General features: G+C 43.4%; 1 protein-coding gene across 1 annotated transcript in view; it reads right to left on the reverse strand.

Annotated features, from left to right (window-relative positions):
* Positions 1-435: 435 nt before the first annotated feature.
* Positions 436-17,684, reverse strand: part of Crk (CRK proto-oncogene, adaptor protein) — a 28,172-nt gene continuing 10,923 nt past the window's right edge. The window contains exons 2-3 of the mRNA XM_021177079.3: positions 15,314-15,849; positions 436-3,941 (exon numbers count right to left, since the gene is read on the reverse strand). Coding sequence (XP_021032738.1) covers positions 3,804-3,941; positions 15,314-15,849 — 674 coding nt within the window. The 3' untranslated portion in view covers positions 436-3,803. The remainder of the gene's footprint in view (positions 3,942-15,313; positions 15,850-17,684) is intronic.

The raw sequence follows: 17,684 nt of genomic DNA on the forward strand, positions 1-17,684 counted from the left end.
GTGGCGCACACCTTTAATCCCAGTGCTCAGGAGGAAGAGGCGGGTGGATATCTGTGAGTTTAAGGCCAACCTGGTCTACAAAGCAAGTTCCAGGACAATCTGAGCTACACTTATGGGGCTCGGGAAGTACCATTTGAAAGGAGCACCACGAAGGTAAATGGGATTTGAGAACATCTCTAAGGATGTGTGAATGTGTGGACAGGGAGCTGGATCATGAGGAAGACTTAAGGAGACTGTCCAGGCGGGGATGAGCGATTGAGCCTAGCTCACTTTCATTACAGCTTGTGTGGTAGCTCCTGCAGCTCTCACGGTCCCCTCTGGGCCTCTTCCCACCTCTCCTACACAGGCACCCCTCCCTCCACATGAAGTTCCCTGAGTGAGACATGGGCTGTATGAACACTGAGACTTTGTAAAGGAACCCGACATGCAACATAGTAAAGCGGTGGACAGTTTATTTTATTGTCAGAAGCTGGAATACACTTCCCACCTTGCCGTTAATCTTGCATATGCCAAAGTGGGATCCCCCTGGAGACGGCATTTTCCCTTAGCTCTGCACTAAACAGGCCTACATCTGTGGCAGCAACCAGGAGGCTGAGTCTAAGGCAGAGAGTATCATATAGGCAATAATAGGTAAAATTTGTCTGTTAGGTATTTAGTAGACAGGAGTCTTGCTTAGTTGCCTACGCTGACCTTGAACTCCTGGGTTCAAGGAATCCCATGGCTTCAGAAGTCCTGGAATAATCAGCACAGGCCACCGTACCTTGAAACTTGAGCCACAGCTCCAATACTGGAGTGAGTAGTGTCAGTGTGGAGTGCTCTGCACTCTGGGGACGGGTGGCATGGACACACAGAAACATATCATCTCTGCTGCTGTTCCTACCCTAGGACTTTCCCTGAGCAATTGCTGCTTACATTAAAAAGGAGAAATGAATGGAACGTCCACAGCAGCACTCTCACAACAGGCTGTCTCCAGTTTGCAGAGTTCCCTATCACACTGCCATCTCACACTCACAGAGACCCATTTCCAGGCAAGTCTGGTGTTCTCTGTTCACAATGTGCTTCCTTTATATTCCATATATATGATTTTCATGTTTCCTAACAGTAGTGTGATACTTTCTAGAGATCTCATCGCATACCCACCATGTATGTAACAGTTTATGTAACTACTAATGAACAGTTGAGACACACACCTTCTATTCCTTAAAAACACAAAAACTCACTTTTGTGAAAAATATTTCAAGATTACTTTCTCCAAAAGATCACCAAGCCAAACATTTGGCCATACTTTTATTTACTACATATACTATAAACATATACAATACATGCTACAAAAAAAACATTTTAAAATTTAACTGTCAAGAAAGTGAATAGTGTTATAATACAATGGCACATGTTCATATTTTATTTCAAATTGGTTTGCTTATAACCCATTTCAAACCATTAATAGTGAAATGTTACTTGTGGAAAATTAAAATTATCTATTTGCATTATTAATAAACAATTTCAACAAATTAATAAGAATTAACCATGTCAAATATTAGTATCCAAAAATGGGCTCTTGCAGAAGTGATTATATAAAACATAGCAGCCAATTTCAGTTTACTTTGCTCTGTGACAATGTACATACGCATCTGACTAGGATTATAGCACTTGCTATTTTTGGAAGATATTTGTAAGAAGTCCTTTGATCTCTTGAGGTCCAATAACTGCTACACCCAGCCAAATCCAACCAAACAGTTCACGTAATGGCTCTGAACTACTAATCACTGAGGAGTTCGTAGGATTCACGGAGAGCTGCAGATCCCATTCCCACCACATATAATGAAGAGACAATACAAGCCAGTGACGATGATTTTCTAAGAAATGTTTTAGATGCCATAATTTCAGGAACAGATTTTTTTTTTTTTGAAACAAGGTCTCACTTTCTAATTCCTGACTGTTCGGGAAGTAGCTCTGTAGACCAGGTTGGTCTTGAACTCAGAGATTCACTTGCCTTTGTCTCCCAAGGGCTAGGACTAAAGACATTCACTATCACACAAGGCTTAGGAAAACAGGACTGACTGTGCATTTGGATTTACAGAATCTATGCTAGGTGAAAAATGAAACAAGCAGTCAGGTGCAGTAAGTCACGTGCTACAAACCTGTTCATTCAGTTATCACTGACCACCTATTATGAGCTCAGCACTGGGCCAACATCTCTAAAGTTGAGTATTACTGTTTTTATCAAGCTACAGTGAGGTAAAAAATGTATTAAATTAGCATCAACTCATTAAATCTGCCTGTGGTAATGTATGCAATTCTATGCCAACTGGCGTCCCCGGGCCATACAACACACTTCTGCACTCTGTTCATTCTTTCGTACAAAATCTCTACACACATGTGCTCAGCAATGTGCTAGTCACTTCAATCACATGATTTGGTATATGTTCAGTGAATGCAAGTTCATCATATTAATCTACACAAGACAACTAAGAAGGTAAATTATTTTTCTAAAATGAGGTTCAAAGCAAAGTATAAGGTGTTTCTATTGGTCACCTACACCAGAGACCAGAGACCAGCAAGTGCCTTTATCACCTGAAAGTCTCATGTTACAGTCTAAAGAAACCCTATAATTTGTGGCCTCAGAGGCCTAGTCTCTGGAGCATCTGACCTCGTATAAATCATTCTCTACTTTAAAGGGCTTATAAACTAAATCTGGACAAAGGAGAACCCAAATGAAGGCAATTTATAGTGTAATATACTTCACCAACTATTAAACCATGTAAAATGATACATAAGTAATTTACGACTGGAATAGTTTTCAAAGTCCCAATCCTACTCAAATGCATAGAATTCTAACCTGCCTTTTATACAACTTGCACATGATGCAGAGGGCAAAGTTTGGCCCTTGATACCTTCTATAGGATACAGTAAGTGATTGGTCCTTCCACTCCAAGTAGAATCTGAGAACTTTAAGCATCCCATTAGGATACTAGCAATCAGGAAAAATGGCCCTGCCAGATCTGTCCCATGAGTAAGGTGAGTCTTGAGCTGTGGTAGCAGTGTGAACCTACGATGCCCCCTTGGGGGAAGGCAGAGAGCTGGGAGTTTATCCACTGAGTGAATCCAATACTGGCTTAAAGCTATGCACTGGATAAAGTGCTCTGTACATCCTGCTTCTCATCTGGAATGAAGACATACACTATCCTAAGAATCAAGCCACTTATAGGTACAGGGGAGGAGAGTAACAAGGAAAGAATCCAAGAAAAATCCAAGGAAGACAAATGCCTCTAGTAGTGTTCTCAGAATCCTCAGGATTTGAAATGTCAGAATGAGTCATACAATGGTCATGGTCCATAAATGCAAATGCAACCCCGCTGGGTAATATTCACACAGTGCATGATTACGTCATGGGAGTGGGGAACAGTCTGCTGCCGTTTGACAGTATGGATTCAGAATGAAAACAGAACCTCTGAAGAATTCAGGGTCAGCAGTGAGTAACATTCTTTTCCTGCCCATCAGCTTTCCACAGGTTGACCTGTTTTGCCCAAAAGAAAGGAGGCAATGTATTTACGTCTTCTCATACAGGCACGGCCACTACCACCTAAAACTGCCAACTCAGAAGTTAACCACATAAGCCCTCCGGTTTCGTACCCTGAACATGGTAAATACAAGTGAGAATGGAGTAGTTCAGTCTTAAAAAAGATCCCAGGTAACAGAATGCTTATATAAACTAGACTGCTTTGACACCTGTAAGAAAATTGTATAGATGGCATTGGGGGGAAACAGATTGTTCCATCTGTCAGCAAACTGTCGAGCTATACTCAGCTGAAGTCCTCATCGGGATTCTGTTGATCCAGCAGACGGACATGTGTGAATGGGAAGTGACCTCGTTTGCCATTACACTCCCCTTCCCACTGACCACTCACATTAATCTTCGTAACCTTTACCAGCTCACCGACCTGCAGGACGAGAATAAGGAGAGCACTTTATTTCCAGTTAAGAATGCAAGGTGAAAATCTCCATTCTCTGTTAGGCATACCCTGCCCACGTGATTGCTCTAGGGCTGATGTTATAGAAATGGCTACTCACTACCTCCCCAGCCCCAGCCACCAGAGTGGTTAACTTGTGGTTAATGCAGGCAAAAAGAAGGAGTGGTGTTAGCAATGAAGAAAGACACTGAGAATACAGAAAGTAAAAAGGACCCTAGAAGATGATACTGTCTGCAAACCTCAGCATGTCTAGATTGAGCTAACAGTCTCCTCTGTTCTACGATCCTCAGCCGCCCCCACCACACCCCACATCATCTGACTTAGGGGATATAAAGCCTAACCCTCCTTGGCAGATGTGGCAGCATGCCTGGCCCTATCCTAGGACAACTTTCTCTCATGCACACTGTGGCTGCCGCTGCTAGCTCAGCAGAAGGCGACCACAGCAAGCATGCTGCATTCGGCCCCTACTGTCTCTCAGCAAAAGCATCTAAGAGAAGGTACAGGCCAGAACTCCAAATCCTCCCAGCTCCCCATAAATGTTACCTCTCTCATATCTAGTAGCTGACTTGCTGTTCCTTAAACTGGCACATATTTATTACCCAATTAGGGACAAAGGGAAAAAAATCCACTAACTACTATAGCTATTACCAGCCAACTATATCACTGCTTCCACTTATAAAATGTTCCTTGTGAAATCAAATATAAAGTTTTAACAAGATATAACTCTGTCCTACCACAAACCTAAGACAAGCTCGGTATGACAAATGAATTCACTGAGGCAAAAGACTGAACAATAATTCAAAACACAACAAAAAGATCCTGACTAAAAAGCAAGATGACTGGGACTAGACAGATGGCTCAGTGGTTAAGAGTACTGAATGCTATTTCAGGGGCTTGAGCTCAATTCCCAGCAACCACATGGTGGCTCACAACCATCTGTCATGGGATCTGATGCCCTCTTCTGGTGTGTCTGAAGACAGCTACAGTGTACTCATATAAATTAAAAAAAAAAAAAAAAAAAAAAGCTGGGGCTGTCAAGATGGCTCAGCAGGTAAGAGCACTAACTGCTCTTCCAAAGGTCCTGAGTTCAAATCCCAGCAACCACATGGTGGCTCTCAACCACCTGTAATGAGATCTGATGCCCTCTTCTGGTGCATCTGAAGACAGCTACAGTGTACTTATGTATAATAATAAATAAATCTTAAAAAACAAAAAAGCAAAAACAAAAAAGCAAGATGACTACTTCTTGTCGCTTGAGTTTTACACAGAACACCATGTGTTTTGAGTGTATTTGAGTATTCTATAGATCTTAATTTCTAAGTCTCACAATAAATCTCCAGGATAACAATTTGATTTTATAGAAAAAGTGGAGGATTAGGACAATTACGATCTTTACACAGCTTACGACTTAAACTCAGAATTACCTGACACCAAAACTCATGGTGCTATTAGATGGGGAACTTTGAAGCTCAGCCATAGGAGGCTTCAGGAATTCTCAAGAATCTCTCTAGTAGTCACTGGTCAATGCCTACTCATGGGAAGGCCAGGGATGATCTATAGAACCAGTCTGATCTCAGTAACAGGGAAAATTCTTGCTTACTGGTCTGTCCGTAAGTTCCCCGAGGAAAACCCTGAAAACCACAAAGGACTGATGTGGCTGTTTAGATAACAGAGAAACAAAGCGGACCAGAGGGGAGTAATGGAATAAAGTGTAAGATACAGAGGGTGAAAAAAAGCTAGCAGCTCCAGCTGCCAGTGCCACGAGGGCCAGGGCCACCTAGGCAAAGGCAGGAGGGGCCTGCAGACCCACAGCATCTCGGCGACCACCGCACCCAGGCCTGGACGCTCTGGCACTCACTCAGCTCATCTTAACATCCAAGGCGGCTGACTGTGGGGACCACAGATTGTTATATAGTCCTCAAGGACCCAAGACATCAAAGTGAAATATTACTTGCTAATGAAGGTAATCTAAGGCTTGGGTGCAGCTCCCCGATATGGAATGCACATGGCATACACATGGCCCTAGACAAAGGACACAGGGAACATTCTGAAGAGTTGGAAATAAATACTTTTGAGTTTCGTGATTATCATACCCATACCTGTAAATGCACTGGGCAACACCTGTTAAGTTTTATAGGTGAACAAATGAGTTTACACCTCAGTAAAAAGGGGGAGGGCTCAGTCAACATACTACTTAGCTCTTCCTAGGTCTTACATCAGCCCACCTGTCATCAGGCCTTTTCTCCTTTAAAGAAAATGGGGCCAGAGGCTACTAGAATTGTGTGCACCATAAGCAAACCTTTGGACAAATCAAAGACATCTTTTCTCTCCCTTTTCTTTTATTCTTGTTATGTGTGTGTGTGTGGTTTTGATTTACTGTATTGTGAGGCAGGGCTTCCTTACTATGTAGTTCTGGCTAGCCCCAATTTCACAGAAAGCTATCTGTGTCTACCACCCAAATACTGGGATGAAAGGTGTTTGCTAAGCCTGGCCTTATAGCCATCTTTAAGATATAGATTCTCAAGGTGGTGGCATAAACCTTTAATCTCGGCGAGTTGGTGGCATGTAGATCTGAGTTTGAAGCCAGGAAGGTCTACAGAGCGAGTTCTAGAAAAGCCAGGGCCACTACAGACGGAAACCCTCTCAGAAAGAAAAAAAAAAGATATAATTCTCCTGGTTCTACGCTCTAAAGGAGACTCAAAAAGAACAGTATCTTTTTTTAAAAAAATTTTTTTTAAAGATTTATTTTGTAAGTACACTGTAGCTGTCTTCAGACAGCACCAGAAGTGGGAGTCAGATGTCATTACAGATGGTTGTGAGCCACCATGTGGTTGCTGGGATTTGAACTCAGGGCCTTCGGAAGAGCAGTCAATGCTCTTAACCGCTGAGCCATCTCTCCAGCCCAAGAAGAACAGTATTTTAAATATAAAATTTGCTTTTTAAACTCATAAGTTCTTAGTAGAGAGATCAAAAAGATGAAATGACTAATTTTTACATGGCCCTGAGAACATGTAACCAGTCAGCTGGGCTAATAAAACTCCCTAAGGTGGCCTTCATCTACATACTCTTAAAATTAATAACCCTTTGTGCCTCACAGGGTTGCCCTCTTGAAATGTTCAGAGTTCTCGGGGGCTCTTGAGGTCAAGGACAAAAGCCAAAGGGAATATAACTAACCTTAAAAGAGCAGAGCTGTCACTGAAGCCCCACGAGACGGGTTTCCCAACAGTTTGGGAAAAGGGCAACTGTAAATGCTGGGGCATTAAGACCAGTCCTTGCTGTTTGAGAGAGCCAGAGCTATGTATGTACTTTCTCCTGTTAGACATCAACTCACTACAGCCTGGTTTTAAAGAGAGATCCAACACTTAACACTTCCTTTCTTCTATCTTTCTGACCTGACGTAGGCTGACTTTGCAGTCACGCAGCTGAGGATGAACTGGAACCTCTCAATGCTGGGGTTGCACATGTGCACCACCTTATTCACTTTGTACTATTTTATTTCAGTCTGTTTGAAACTGGCTGGCTGGCCTGGAATTCACTACATAGGGCTGCCCTCCAACTCAGAGATCCTCCTGCCTCTGCTCCCCACAAGTGCTGGGATACAGGCCTGTGCTATAAAGCCAGTAGAACAAAAGTGTCTGCCCCAGCAGTGCTACAAAGCTTTTGTTTTTCTTTGTTGAGGTTTGTCTCACTATTGATTCTCAGAGGTCCTGGCACTTGCTTTGTTGATTGGCTAATCTGCAGATTATCCTCCTTTATCTATCTGACTGCTGGGTGCTGATATTATAGATAGAAACCATAACGAATAGTAGAAAAGACAAGACCTGTTTCTCTGTGTAGTAGTCCTGCGTATTCCGGAACTTGCTCTGTAGACCAGGCTAGTCTTAAACTCAAGAGATCCTCCTGCCTCTGCTCCCCACTCTTAGAGTGAAGGGATTAAAGATGTGCACCATCCCTGCTTAAATCTTACAATCTTAAAATACTTTCGTATCTTCCTTTGAATATAGAGATTACAACAGTTATAACACTACTCATTTCCAATTTTATTTTGGGTTTTTGAGACAGGGTTTCTCTGTGTAGTCCTGGTTGTCCTGGAACTCACTCTGTAGACCACACTGGCCTTTAATTCATGTACATCAGTCTACCTCTGGCACCTGAGTGCTGGGACTAAAGGCATGCATCACCATGCCCTACTTATTTTATTTATTTAGCCCTACTTAATTTATTTTTATGTGCATTGATGTTTTGCCTGCATGTGTGTCTGGGTGAGGGTGTTGGTTGCCCTGGAACTAGAGTTACAGACAGTTATGAGCTGCCATGTGGGTCTTGGGAATTAAATTGGGTCCTCTAGAAGGGCAGTCAATGCTCTTAACTGCTGAGCCATCTCTCTGCCCATCATTTCAAATTTTAAATTAGTATAAGAATCAGTTGGGGTACATGGTACAACATCTTTTTTGTTTTTTTTTTGTTTTTCGAGACAGGGTTTCTCTGTGTAGCCCTGACTGTCCTGGAACTCACTTTGTAGACCAGGCTGGCCTCAAACTCAGAAATCTGCCTGCCTCTGCCTCCCGAGTGCTGGGACTAAAGGCGTGCACCACCACTGCAAGTTGAGTGAAGAGACTAGAGGCCAGCCTAGGCTACTGTAAGATCCTATTCTCAACATTAACCATAAAAATAAGTAAGAAATAAAGAAAAAGGGCCTTAAAACCTACTATCAAGATGCCCAAGAGCTCTCGGTTGAAAATGACCTTTACTTAACTTCTGACCCTCCCACCCCTACCTCCCAAATGCTGGAGTAGTGGGCTGCGCCACCACAGGCTTGGATTATTGTTTTCCTGAGATAGTCTTGCTATATAGTTCTAGCTGACCTGGTACTAAGCTATATATTATTCTAAACTAGCCTTGACCTCACAGTAACCCTCCTCAGTTTCACAAGCACTGACTTTATAGGTCAATTCAGCTTTCTTCTGTTTCCTCCTTTCTCTGGAGGAGAGGGTAAAGAAGGAAAAGGAGTCAAACAGGGTCTTGCTGTGTAACTTAGACGGGCCTTTTATGTTGCAGCTTCCCTGGTGTTACAGCTCCAACATCCTTTTACCAGTTTGTTGCTCCATCTGGTCCTCATCCTCCCTACAGATCCGGCAACATCCTCAGGAGCAAGCCTGAGGATGAAGCATCAAGCCATCGATAAAAGGGACTAAATAGGGTTGCTGGCTCCCAGGAAACCAAGTCAACTGGCATGTTTTCCAGCTCTGTACAGCTACCCAAGTCAACTGTGAGCCTAGTGAAGACATTATCAGACCCAGAATGAACCAGGAACAAAGCGATACTGAGCTCTCCTCCCCAGGAAGTTTTAGCACACACATGTAGAGTCTGGTTTTTCTTCCTACCATGGGGATGGAACTCTCCAGGCTTTGATGGCAAGCATCCTTACCTGCAGTCATTTCACCAGCCCAGCAATATTTTTGAGACAGTGTTTCTCACTGAGCCCATCGTTATGGTTTTGCATGGCCTGGCTGTCCCGTGAATCCCAGGGATTCTGTGTCTGCCTCATCTGGCGCTAGATTTAAAGGCACGTGCTGTTGCTCCTCCCTTTCTATGCGGGGGCAGGGACCCAAACTCAGATCAAGTCTTTCTGTGGCAAGACATCTCCTCAGGCCTGTCCAAATATTTTTTGGCAAAAAATATTTCAAGATTTGTCTGAGGGAGAAGTTAAGGAAACTATAGCATTCTACGGCAGCAATCAGCAAACTACTGCTTCTGAATCCAATCTAGTTTGCTGTTATGTAAAGAGTCTGCTTGTCACTGTGTGTGTCTATATGCCTGCCGCAGACGTCAGAGGCACACTTTGTGGAGTCAGTCATCTCCATCTTGTTGTGCAGGGGTTCGAGGGCTACATTCTACTCTGCCACTGTAACCAAGACAATAAGTGGACCATAGCAAGTTCCAATAAAGCTAGCGAGACGGTATGAGAACTTGTTTCAATATCTTTTAAGACTTGAATTCAACTCTGAAAAGCCAAATAAAGGACAAAGGAGAGGTTAGTTTGGTGGATGACACCTTTAATCTTAACTGGGAGGCTGAAGCAGAAAGAGTGCCTTTAGTTTGAGGCAAGCCTGGGCTACAAGTGTTAAGGTCCTGCTTTAAAAAAGAAAAGGCGCCGGGCGTGGTGGCGCACGCCTTTAATCCCAGCACTCGGGAGGCAGAGGCAGGCGGATTTCTGAGTTCGAGGCCAGCCTGGTCTACAAAGTGAGCTCCAGGACAGCCAGAGCTATAAAGAGAAACCCTGTCTCGAAAAACCAAAAAATAAAAAAATAAAAAAAAATAAAAAAGAAAAGGCTAGGGGCTGGAGAGATGGCTCAGTGGTTAAGAGCACTGACTGCTCTTCCAGAGGTCCTGAGTTCAATTCCCAGCAACCACATGGTGGCTCACAACCAACTGTAATGGGAACTGAAGCCCTCTTCCGGTGTGTCTGAAGACAGCTACAGTATACTCATATACATTACAAACAAACAACAAAAAACAAACACAGCTGGGATCCAGGCATGGTGGCACATACCTTTAATCCCAGAACCTGGGCAGTAGAGACAAGCAGATCTCTTGAAATTTAAAACCAGGTTGGTCTACATGGTAAGTTCTAGGCTAAGGCTATACAGTGAGACCCTGTCTCAAAAACAAACAAGTCCCCACTCCCTCAAAGAAAAGTTCAACAAATGGAATTTCCTGGGATGGGGGAGGGGAAGAGAGTAGTACAATGGTAGAGCACTTACTTAGGATCCATGAGAGGCCTAGATTTTAATCCTTAGACTACAAAAAAAATTTTTTTCTAAAAATTAATATTACGAGACCTAAAGTCTTCAAAGTGTGTCAGGCATGGTACAACTCACACAGAAGTGCCAGGAAGCATTTTAAGATGCTGAGAGAAACACAGTGATATTTGATCTGTATTGAGTTAATAGGCTTGAGGAAGTTCAATTTTGACATTAGGATACACTATAGATACTTGAAAGATGTCATGTATATAAAGTTGGGTTGTAGAAGTTTGTAATGATAAAATAAACCACTTGGGAGACGGAGGCAAAAAGATCAGGATTAAGACCATCTTCACTACACAAGGAAATGGAGAACAGAATGGGCTACAGATCCAGTCTTCAAAATATCAAGGTCTGGACAGATGGCTCTAAAGGCACTTGGTGAGTTTAGTCCCACATGGTAGAAGAGACTTGACTTCCACAAGCTGTCCTCTAGACCTCCACATATAAAGTTATTACATGTATGTATTCCCAAAAATAAACACAAAAACATAACAAAACATAACCCTTTAAATATTTAACAACAAAGAAAATAGAAGCAAGAGTGGTCATAGGATGTGAATATGAGCACAGTACAAAAATGTCACACAGTTGTTATTTGTATGTGTAACTCACAAATACAAATGCTAGGGAAAGATCAGAGTGCAATGTCAACATGACCCCAGGTCTGAAAACTAGAGGGCATCTAACTGATGAACACATCTCATGAGACAAGTTATGACAGTTATTTAATGCTGAACTAAAAATATTTTCTTTTAATTACATTTATTGTTTTTAAAAACAGCCATTAAGTTATTAGGATACAAATACTTAAGACTGAATCCAAGCATAGTGACAGAGGTTTGTGATCTCAACATTTGAGGGCTAAGTATACATACCTGCTTAAACCCTAACTTAACAAGAAAACAAGAAAAAAGAACTTGTAATTAAAAAACAAAACAAGAAAAACATCAAAAGTATTTGAAGGTTAAGGAGGAAGATAATGTTCAAGGCCAGCTGATATCAAGATCAGGCTAATTTATCAAAATCTCATCTTAAAAAAGTGGATTTGTGAGCTGGGCTGTGGTGGCGCAAGCCTTTAATCCCAGCACTTGGGAGGCAGAGGCAGGCGAATTTCTGAGTTCAAGGCCAGCCTGGTCTACAGAGTGAGTTCCAGGACAGCCAGGGCTACAGAGAAACCCTGTCTCAACACCCACCTCCCCAAAAAGTAGATTTGTTATTTCCGAAGTTGTGTGTGTATGTGTCTGTGTGTGTTTGTATGCAGGCACGCACATGCTAGGGATTAAAACTAGGGCCTGGTTCATACTATACAAGTGTTCTACCACTGAACCCCAGGCCCTGTTCCTACCCAAGGCCACTCTTCCCAGAGCTCCAAATAACAATGCTGAGAGTCCAGAGGAGGAGGATGAGAAGAAAATGAAATGCCTGTCTCCATGACCAGAAACCTATTGGTAGAGTTTCAGAAAAATGCAAATTAGAGATATACCACAGGCCTGCTCTTCATAATCTCAAACACCACAGGGATGAATGAGTCAAAAGGCACCATCACTCGTCTCTTCTCACTTTTACCCTCTTTCCCGTCTCCATTCCCCTCCCCGAGTTCTATCCACATGCTCATGGCTGGTCCCTACTCTTCCCCCCGACACACACACCCTTTCTCTGTCTCTACTCCCTCAACTCCCTCCCCTACTCATGACCTAAATAAACTATAGAAAAAAAAAAGGGCACCATCAATGTGGGCCCAATTAGAGATGCAGAGTTAGGCCACTAGTCTCTCAGCAGCACACTCTTCTCTGTCTCATGTGTGTCATGAAAAGCAGGTTCCCACAGAGCAAGAGCCCTAGGAGGCAGTAGTAGTGAGATGGTCTCTACAAGTCAAAGGCAGGCTTAGTCTACATAACAAATTACTGACCAGCCTGAGGTACACAGTAAGACCTCCCCTTCTAAAAAGGTCTCCAAGTATGAAACTATCCAAGTCATCTCAAGCCTTATCTATCAGGCTAAATCAGAAAATGGAGACTACACTTAAAAAAAGCAGCACTGTTCTGGATAGTCTACAGAAGCATAAAATAAGCTTTGGGATCTACACTTAGAAGTTGAGATTTATCGAACAATGTGGTAACGCATGCCTCTACTCCCAGCACTAGTGTGAGGCCAGCCTGGGCTACATACCAAGATCCTGTCTTAAAAAGGCTAGGTATGGTAGCACACACATTTAATCCCCTAATTTGGGAGGCAAGTTTTGTATAGTATTTCAAAACTGAGAAAACAATTCAACCATTTTAAATCACTGATGCCTCTAATTACCAGAGACACCCTTAAAAATCATCTCTCTTTGGGCTGGGTGAGATGATGGCTCAGCAGCTGCTCTTGCAGAGAGGACCCAGATTCAGTTCCCAGAACCCACAACCACCCATAAGTCCAGTTCTGACCTGATATATACAAACAGGCAAAACATTCAACATGTCAAATAAATCAAATCTTTCTCCTCGCCGGCCAGGAATGCTGCCTCACACCCCAGTCTGTTGTCACTAAGGTCTACAGTCAACGTCAAGAGCCCGTCCACGCTGGGCAGTGGTGGCGCACGCCTTTAATCCCAGCACTTGGGAGGCAGAGGCAGGCGGATTTCTGAGTTCGAGGCCAGCCTGGTCTACAAAGTGAGTTCCAGGACAGCCAGGGCTATACAGAGAAACCCTGTCTCGAAAAACCAAAAAAAAAAAAAAAAAAAAAAAAAGAGCCCGTCCACAATGCGCAGAGCAGTTAGACAAGAGCAACACCTCCTCACCCACATCAGCCTCACAACTTGCTTTCTTCATCTGCCAAGCAGTGTGATCCAGATAACACACAGTCCATTTCTCAAAGTCAAGACATGGTATTTTAAAATTAAGACTTAATCTCGCTGGGCAGTGCTGGCACACGCCTTTACTCCCAGCACTTGGGAGGCAGAGACAGGCGGATTTCTGAGGCCAGCCTGGTCTACAGAGTGAGTTCCAGGACAGCCAGGGCTACATAGCTAGACCCTACCTCAAAAAATCTAAACAAACAAATAAATAATGCAGTTTTCAGTCAAACCCATGAAACTCAACTCAATTAGACTAAAAATGGAAAATTTCAGGACTGGTGAGATTGCTCAGTGGTTAGGAACACTACCTGTTCTTCCAGAGTTTGAGTGCCAGCACCCAGAAGGCAGTCTGTAACCACAGTTGTAGGGCATCCAATGCTGCCTTCTGGTCACTGTGGACATGTGACACATAGACATATATGCAGAAAAATAAAATAAAACCCATCACATAAAATAAAAATAAATTTTAAAAAATTCAAATGCATTAGCATCAGTCTGGCTCGTGTGAACTGCCACTCTTCCTCACAGGCAGCTCCTACCCCTACTGCAGGAATACAACCCACAGGGAAAAAAAGAGCAAGCCACAAGGGCACCTTCCCCTCTCTGCCACTGTGTGCACATAATTTCAGGCATGGTTATGAGAACTGGCTACCGATCTATACTCAAGCCAGGCTGTTGGCAGGCTCTGAAATACGCAGGAGCAGGTCACCTCTGCATCAGCTTCTGTTCTGAATTCTGTACTGAATTCCTTCCTCTTCACAACACAAAGACGGAGGAAAGAAACAGGTAAAAAGATGAGGTGGGAGTGCTGAAGAACAAAGGAACACCTGTGATGAATGCCGGGTCCTAACAACGGGGGCTTCCACAGAGGACTGAAGTAAAATATAGTCCTTGTAAAGAACTGGCTTCTCCTTTATCAAACACACTAAGCAACAAAGAGAAGCAAATCTATTCTTTATAACTCATCCTCTTACTTATGGCTCAATTCACACCTGCACACTCTGTGTGTGTGTGTGTGTGTGTCTCCCCTACACCAGGAACCAAGGCCTGATGAAGGCTAGCATTCAGCTTTTCCTGATTCATGCCAAACATAATTAATAGTAAAGAATCTACTATCCACTAAAATAAAAGTTTTTGACTGAGCATGGTGGCACACACCTTTCATCCCAGCACTCAGGAAGCAGAAGCAGGCAGATCTCTGTGAGTTTGAGGCCAGCTTGATCTACAAAGTGAATTCTAGGACAGCCAGACGTACATAGAGACACCCAGTCTCAAAACAGAAAGAAAAAATTAAAATCCCACCTAAGTATACTGCTATATACCACTTATTACATTCTGATCTGGGCGAACCCATTTCGTTTCAGACAGTGGCAAACAGCAAGAAAGAAGTTAGGAATACAGATGAGAAAAAAAATGACTTCAAGTTAATTCCTATCCAGGTGGTAATTAGTCAAAGGGTTAGTACATCAATCGGAACGTTACACAGTTACACAGTTTTAAATTTACTCATTGCAAAATAGGTTTTCTCTAAAAAAGAGAAAACCCACATAAAATGCCAAAGTCAGTACTTAATGGTTTGACATCTACAACATCACAAAGCTGGCGCTGTATCAGCATTCCTACAAAGCCGGAAGAGGTCTGAAAGGGAGACCCTGGAGCAGATCTCGTCTTTCTACATTTTGCACATTATGTACCTCCAAAGCCAAGGCTGTCTTGTCGTAGGCATTAGGGACTCGCTTCTGGATAACCCTGGCATAAATGGGCCCATTCTGGAGGTTAGGGAGCGGAGTGTTGACGCTGGGTTGGGCATAGGGCCCAGGCTCCGGCCCACCCAGTGGCTGTGGGTGGGAACCCTCCTGGTTACCTCCAATCAGAGCCGATACTGAGGCGGAGGCAGGTCTATACTTCTCCACGTAAGGGACAGGAATCATCCCCCTCTTTCCTTCGCTGTCCTCTGCATTCCACCACTGCTCTTCAGGCTTATCCCGGATTCTCAGGATGTCTCCTTTCTTAAAGGGAAGATCTTCTTCATCATTCCCATTAAAGTCAAAGAGGGCCCGCACATACTCTGCCTCCTCCTGCCTGAGAATCACTCCACTACCCTGCCTTGATTTGGCCACTGGTTCTATCAATGTTGTAGTGTCCAAATAGTGTATTTTGTAGAATTCCAGTAAAGCAGGCAATGAATCAAATTCTTGATCTCCTATTCGGAGCCTGGAGGGACTCACTCCTGGAAAAAACAGAGCAGAGTGTCATTTGAAGATATATTATACTGAAGTTCAAAGTCTTTATGCATCCCTCGTACATATTTAGTCGTTATCTGACCACAAAAAAAGTATACCGAACAGCACTTGGGAGGCAGAGGCAGGTGGATTTCTGAGGCTAGCCTGGTCTAGAGTGAGTTCCAGGACAGCCAGGGCTACACAGAGAAATCCTGCTTCGAAAAAACAAAACAACAACAACAAAAAAACAAATTAACAAAAAAAAAGTATACTGAAAAACAAAAAAACCAAACTTTCTTCACAGTCCAAATGGGTGTCATCCTTTAAATTGAGCATTCTCTCTCCTACAGAGGCCCTAGGTTTGATTCTTAGCACTGTAACTCCAGTCCAAGGGATCCGATGCCCATTCCTCACCTCCTTTGACCTACATGATGCACAGGCATCCATGCAGACAAAACACCCATACACATAAAATAAAATGAGCATCCTCTGGAGAGCAAGGTGCCCATCACCATGGGGAGGAGATATGAAAAGGCCGTGACAGACCAGGCCACTTGGCTTGCAGAGCGCAACACAGTCACTTCTTGATTCTCCCAAGCTGTGCTCTGCTGCTACCCCAGACATAAATAACCAAATACAACCCTGCAGCCTCAGGAAACACAGCAAGCTCCCCACCCCCACCCCTTGATTATTTTGAAACAGGGTCTGTGAAGCCTCGGCTGGCACAAAGATTATTATCACTAAAAGGTACAACTTGGAAGATGGCATCAGATTCCCTGAGATTTGAATTAGAGATGACGTTGTGTGCTGCCATGTGGATACCAAAAGGAACTGAACTCAGGTCCCCTTCAAGAGAAGCAAGCGCTCCTGATCAGTCATGCACAGACCTAGAGATGTGATTCCTCTTATGTGTGTCTAAGTGGGGGGACATGCATGCTCAGAGTTGCAGGATCACAAACCCAGTCACCACTGCTGGCTGCATTTTTTAAAAACTGTGTGTGTGTATATGATGTATGCATGTAATCTGGGGACTTGGCAGTCAGTTGTCTTCCAGTTTTATGTGAGCACCAGAGGTCAAATTCAAGTTGCCAGGCTTGTGGGGCAAGCACTTTGCCCACTGAACAAATCTACTAGCCCTATGGCTGTTTTGTTCTCATTTTTAAAAAACCTGATTTACATTGCTGGTATGTCTCTGTGTGAGGGTATTGTATTCCCTAAAACTGGAATTACAGTTGTGAACTGCCATGTGAGTACTGGGAATTGAACCTGGGTCCTTTGGAAGGCTCTTAACCATAGAGCCATCTTTCCAGCCCTGCAATGGCTGTTTTTTGAAAAGTGGTTTGTAGCCGGGCATGGTGGTACACGCTTTTAATCCCAGCACTTAGGAGGCAGAGGCAGGCGGATTTCTGAGTTTGAGGCCAGCCTGGTCTACAAAGTGAGTTCCAGGACAGCCAGGGCTACACAGAGAAACCATGTCTCGGGGGAAAAAAAAAAAGTGGTTTGTGATGTAGCCAGAGTAGGCTACAGTCTATGATATTCCTGCCTTGGTCTCCCACTGCTGCGATTTTAAGTGGGCATCAAAGTATTTGGGATGAGGCTTCTGATGAACATCAATGCCACCTAATACAGCTTTTCACAAAGAACTGTTCCTATTCCAGTCTGTCACCACTAATCTAATTCATGATGTTCCAGATGAAGACAGCAACTGTGAAAGTCAGTGTGAACTAAGTAATCTGTTCAGCACTGCCTGCTCCAGAAAGCTCCACGTGCAGTGTACAGAGGAGCTAACATGGCCAGGCATCTGCTGCTGAGAAAATGACCCTACATCATCCACATCATGGAG

The sequence above is a fragment of the Mus caroli genome, unplaced genomic scaffold (assembly GCF_978045245.1).
Source record: "Mus caroli unplaced genomic scaffold, Mus_caroli_1 scaffold_13, whole genome shotgun sequence".
Classification (NCBI taxonomy): Eukaryota; Metazoa; Chordata; class Mammalia; order Rodentia; family Muridae; genus Mus; species Mus caroli.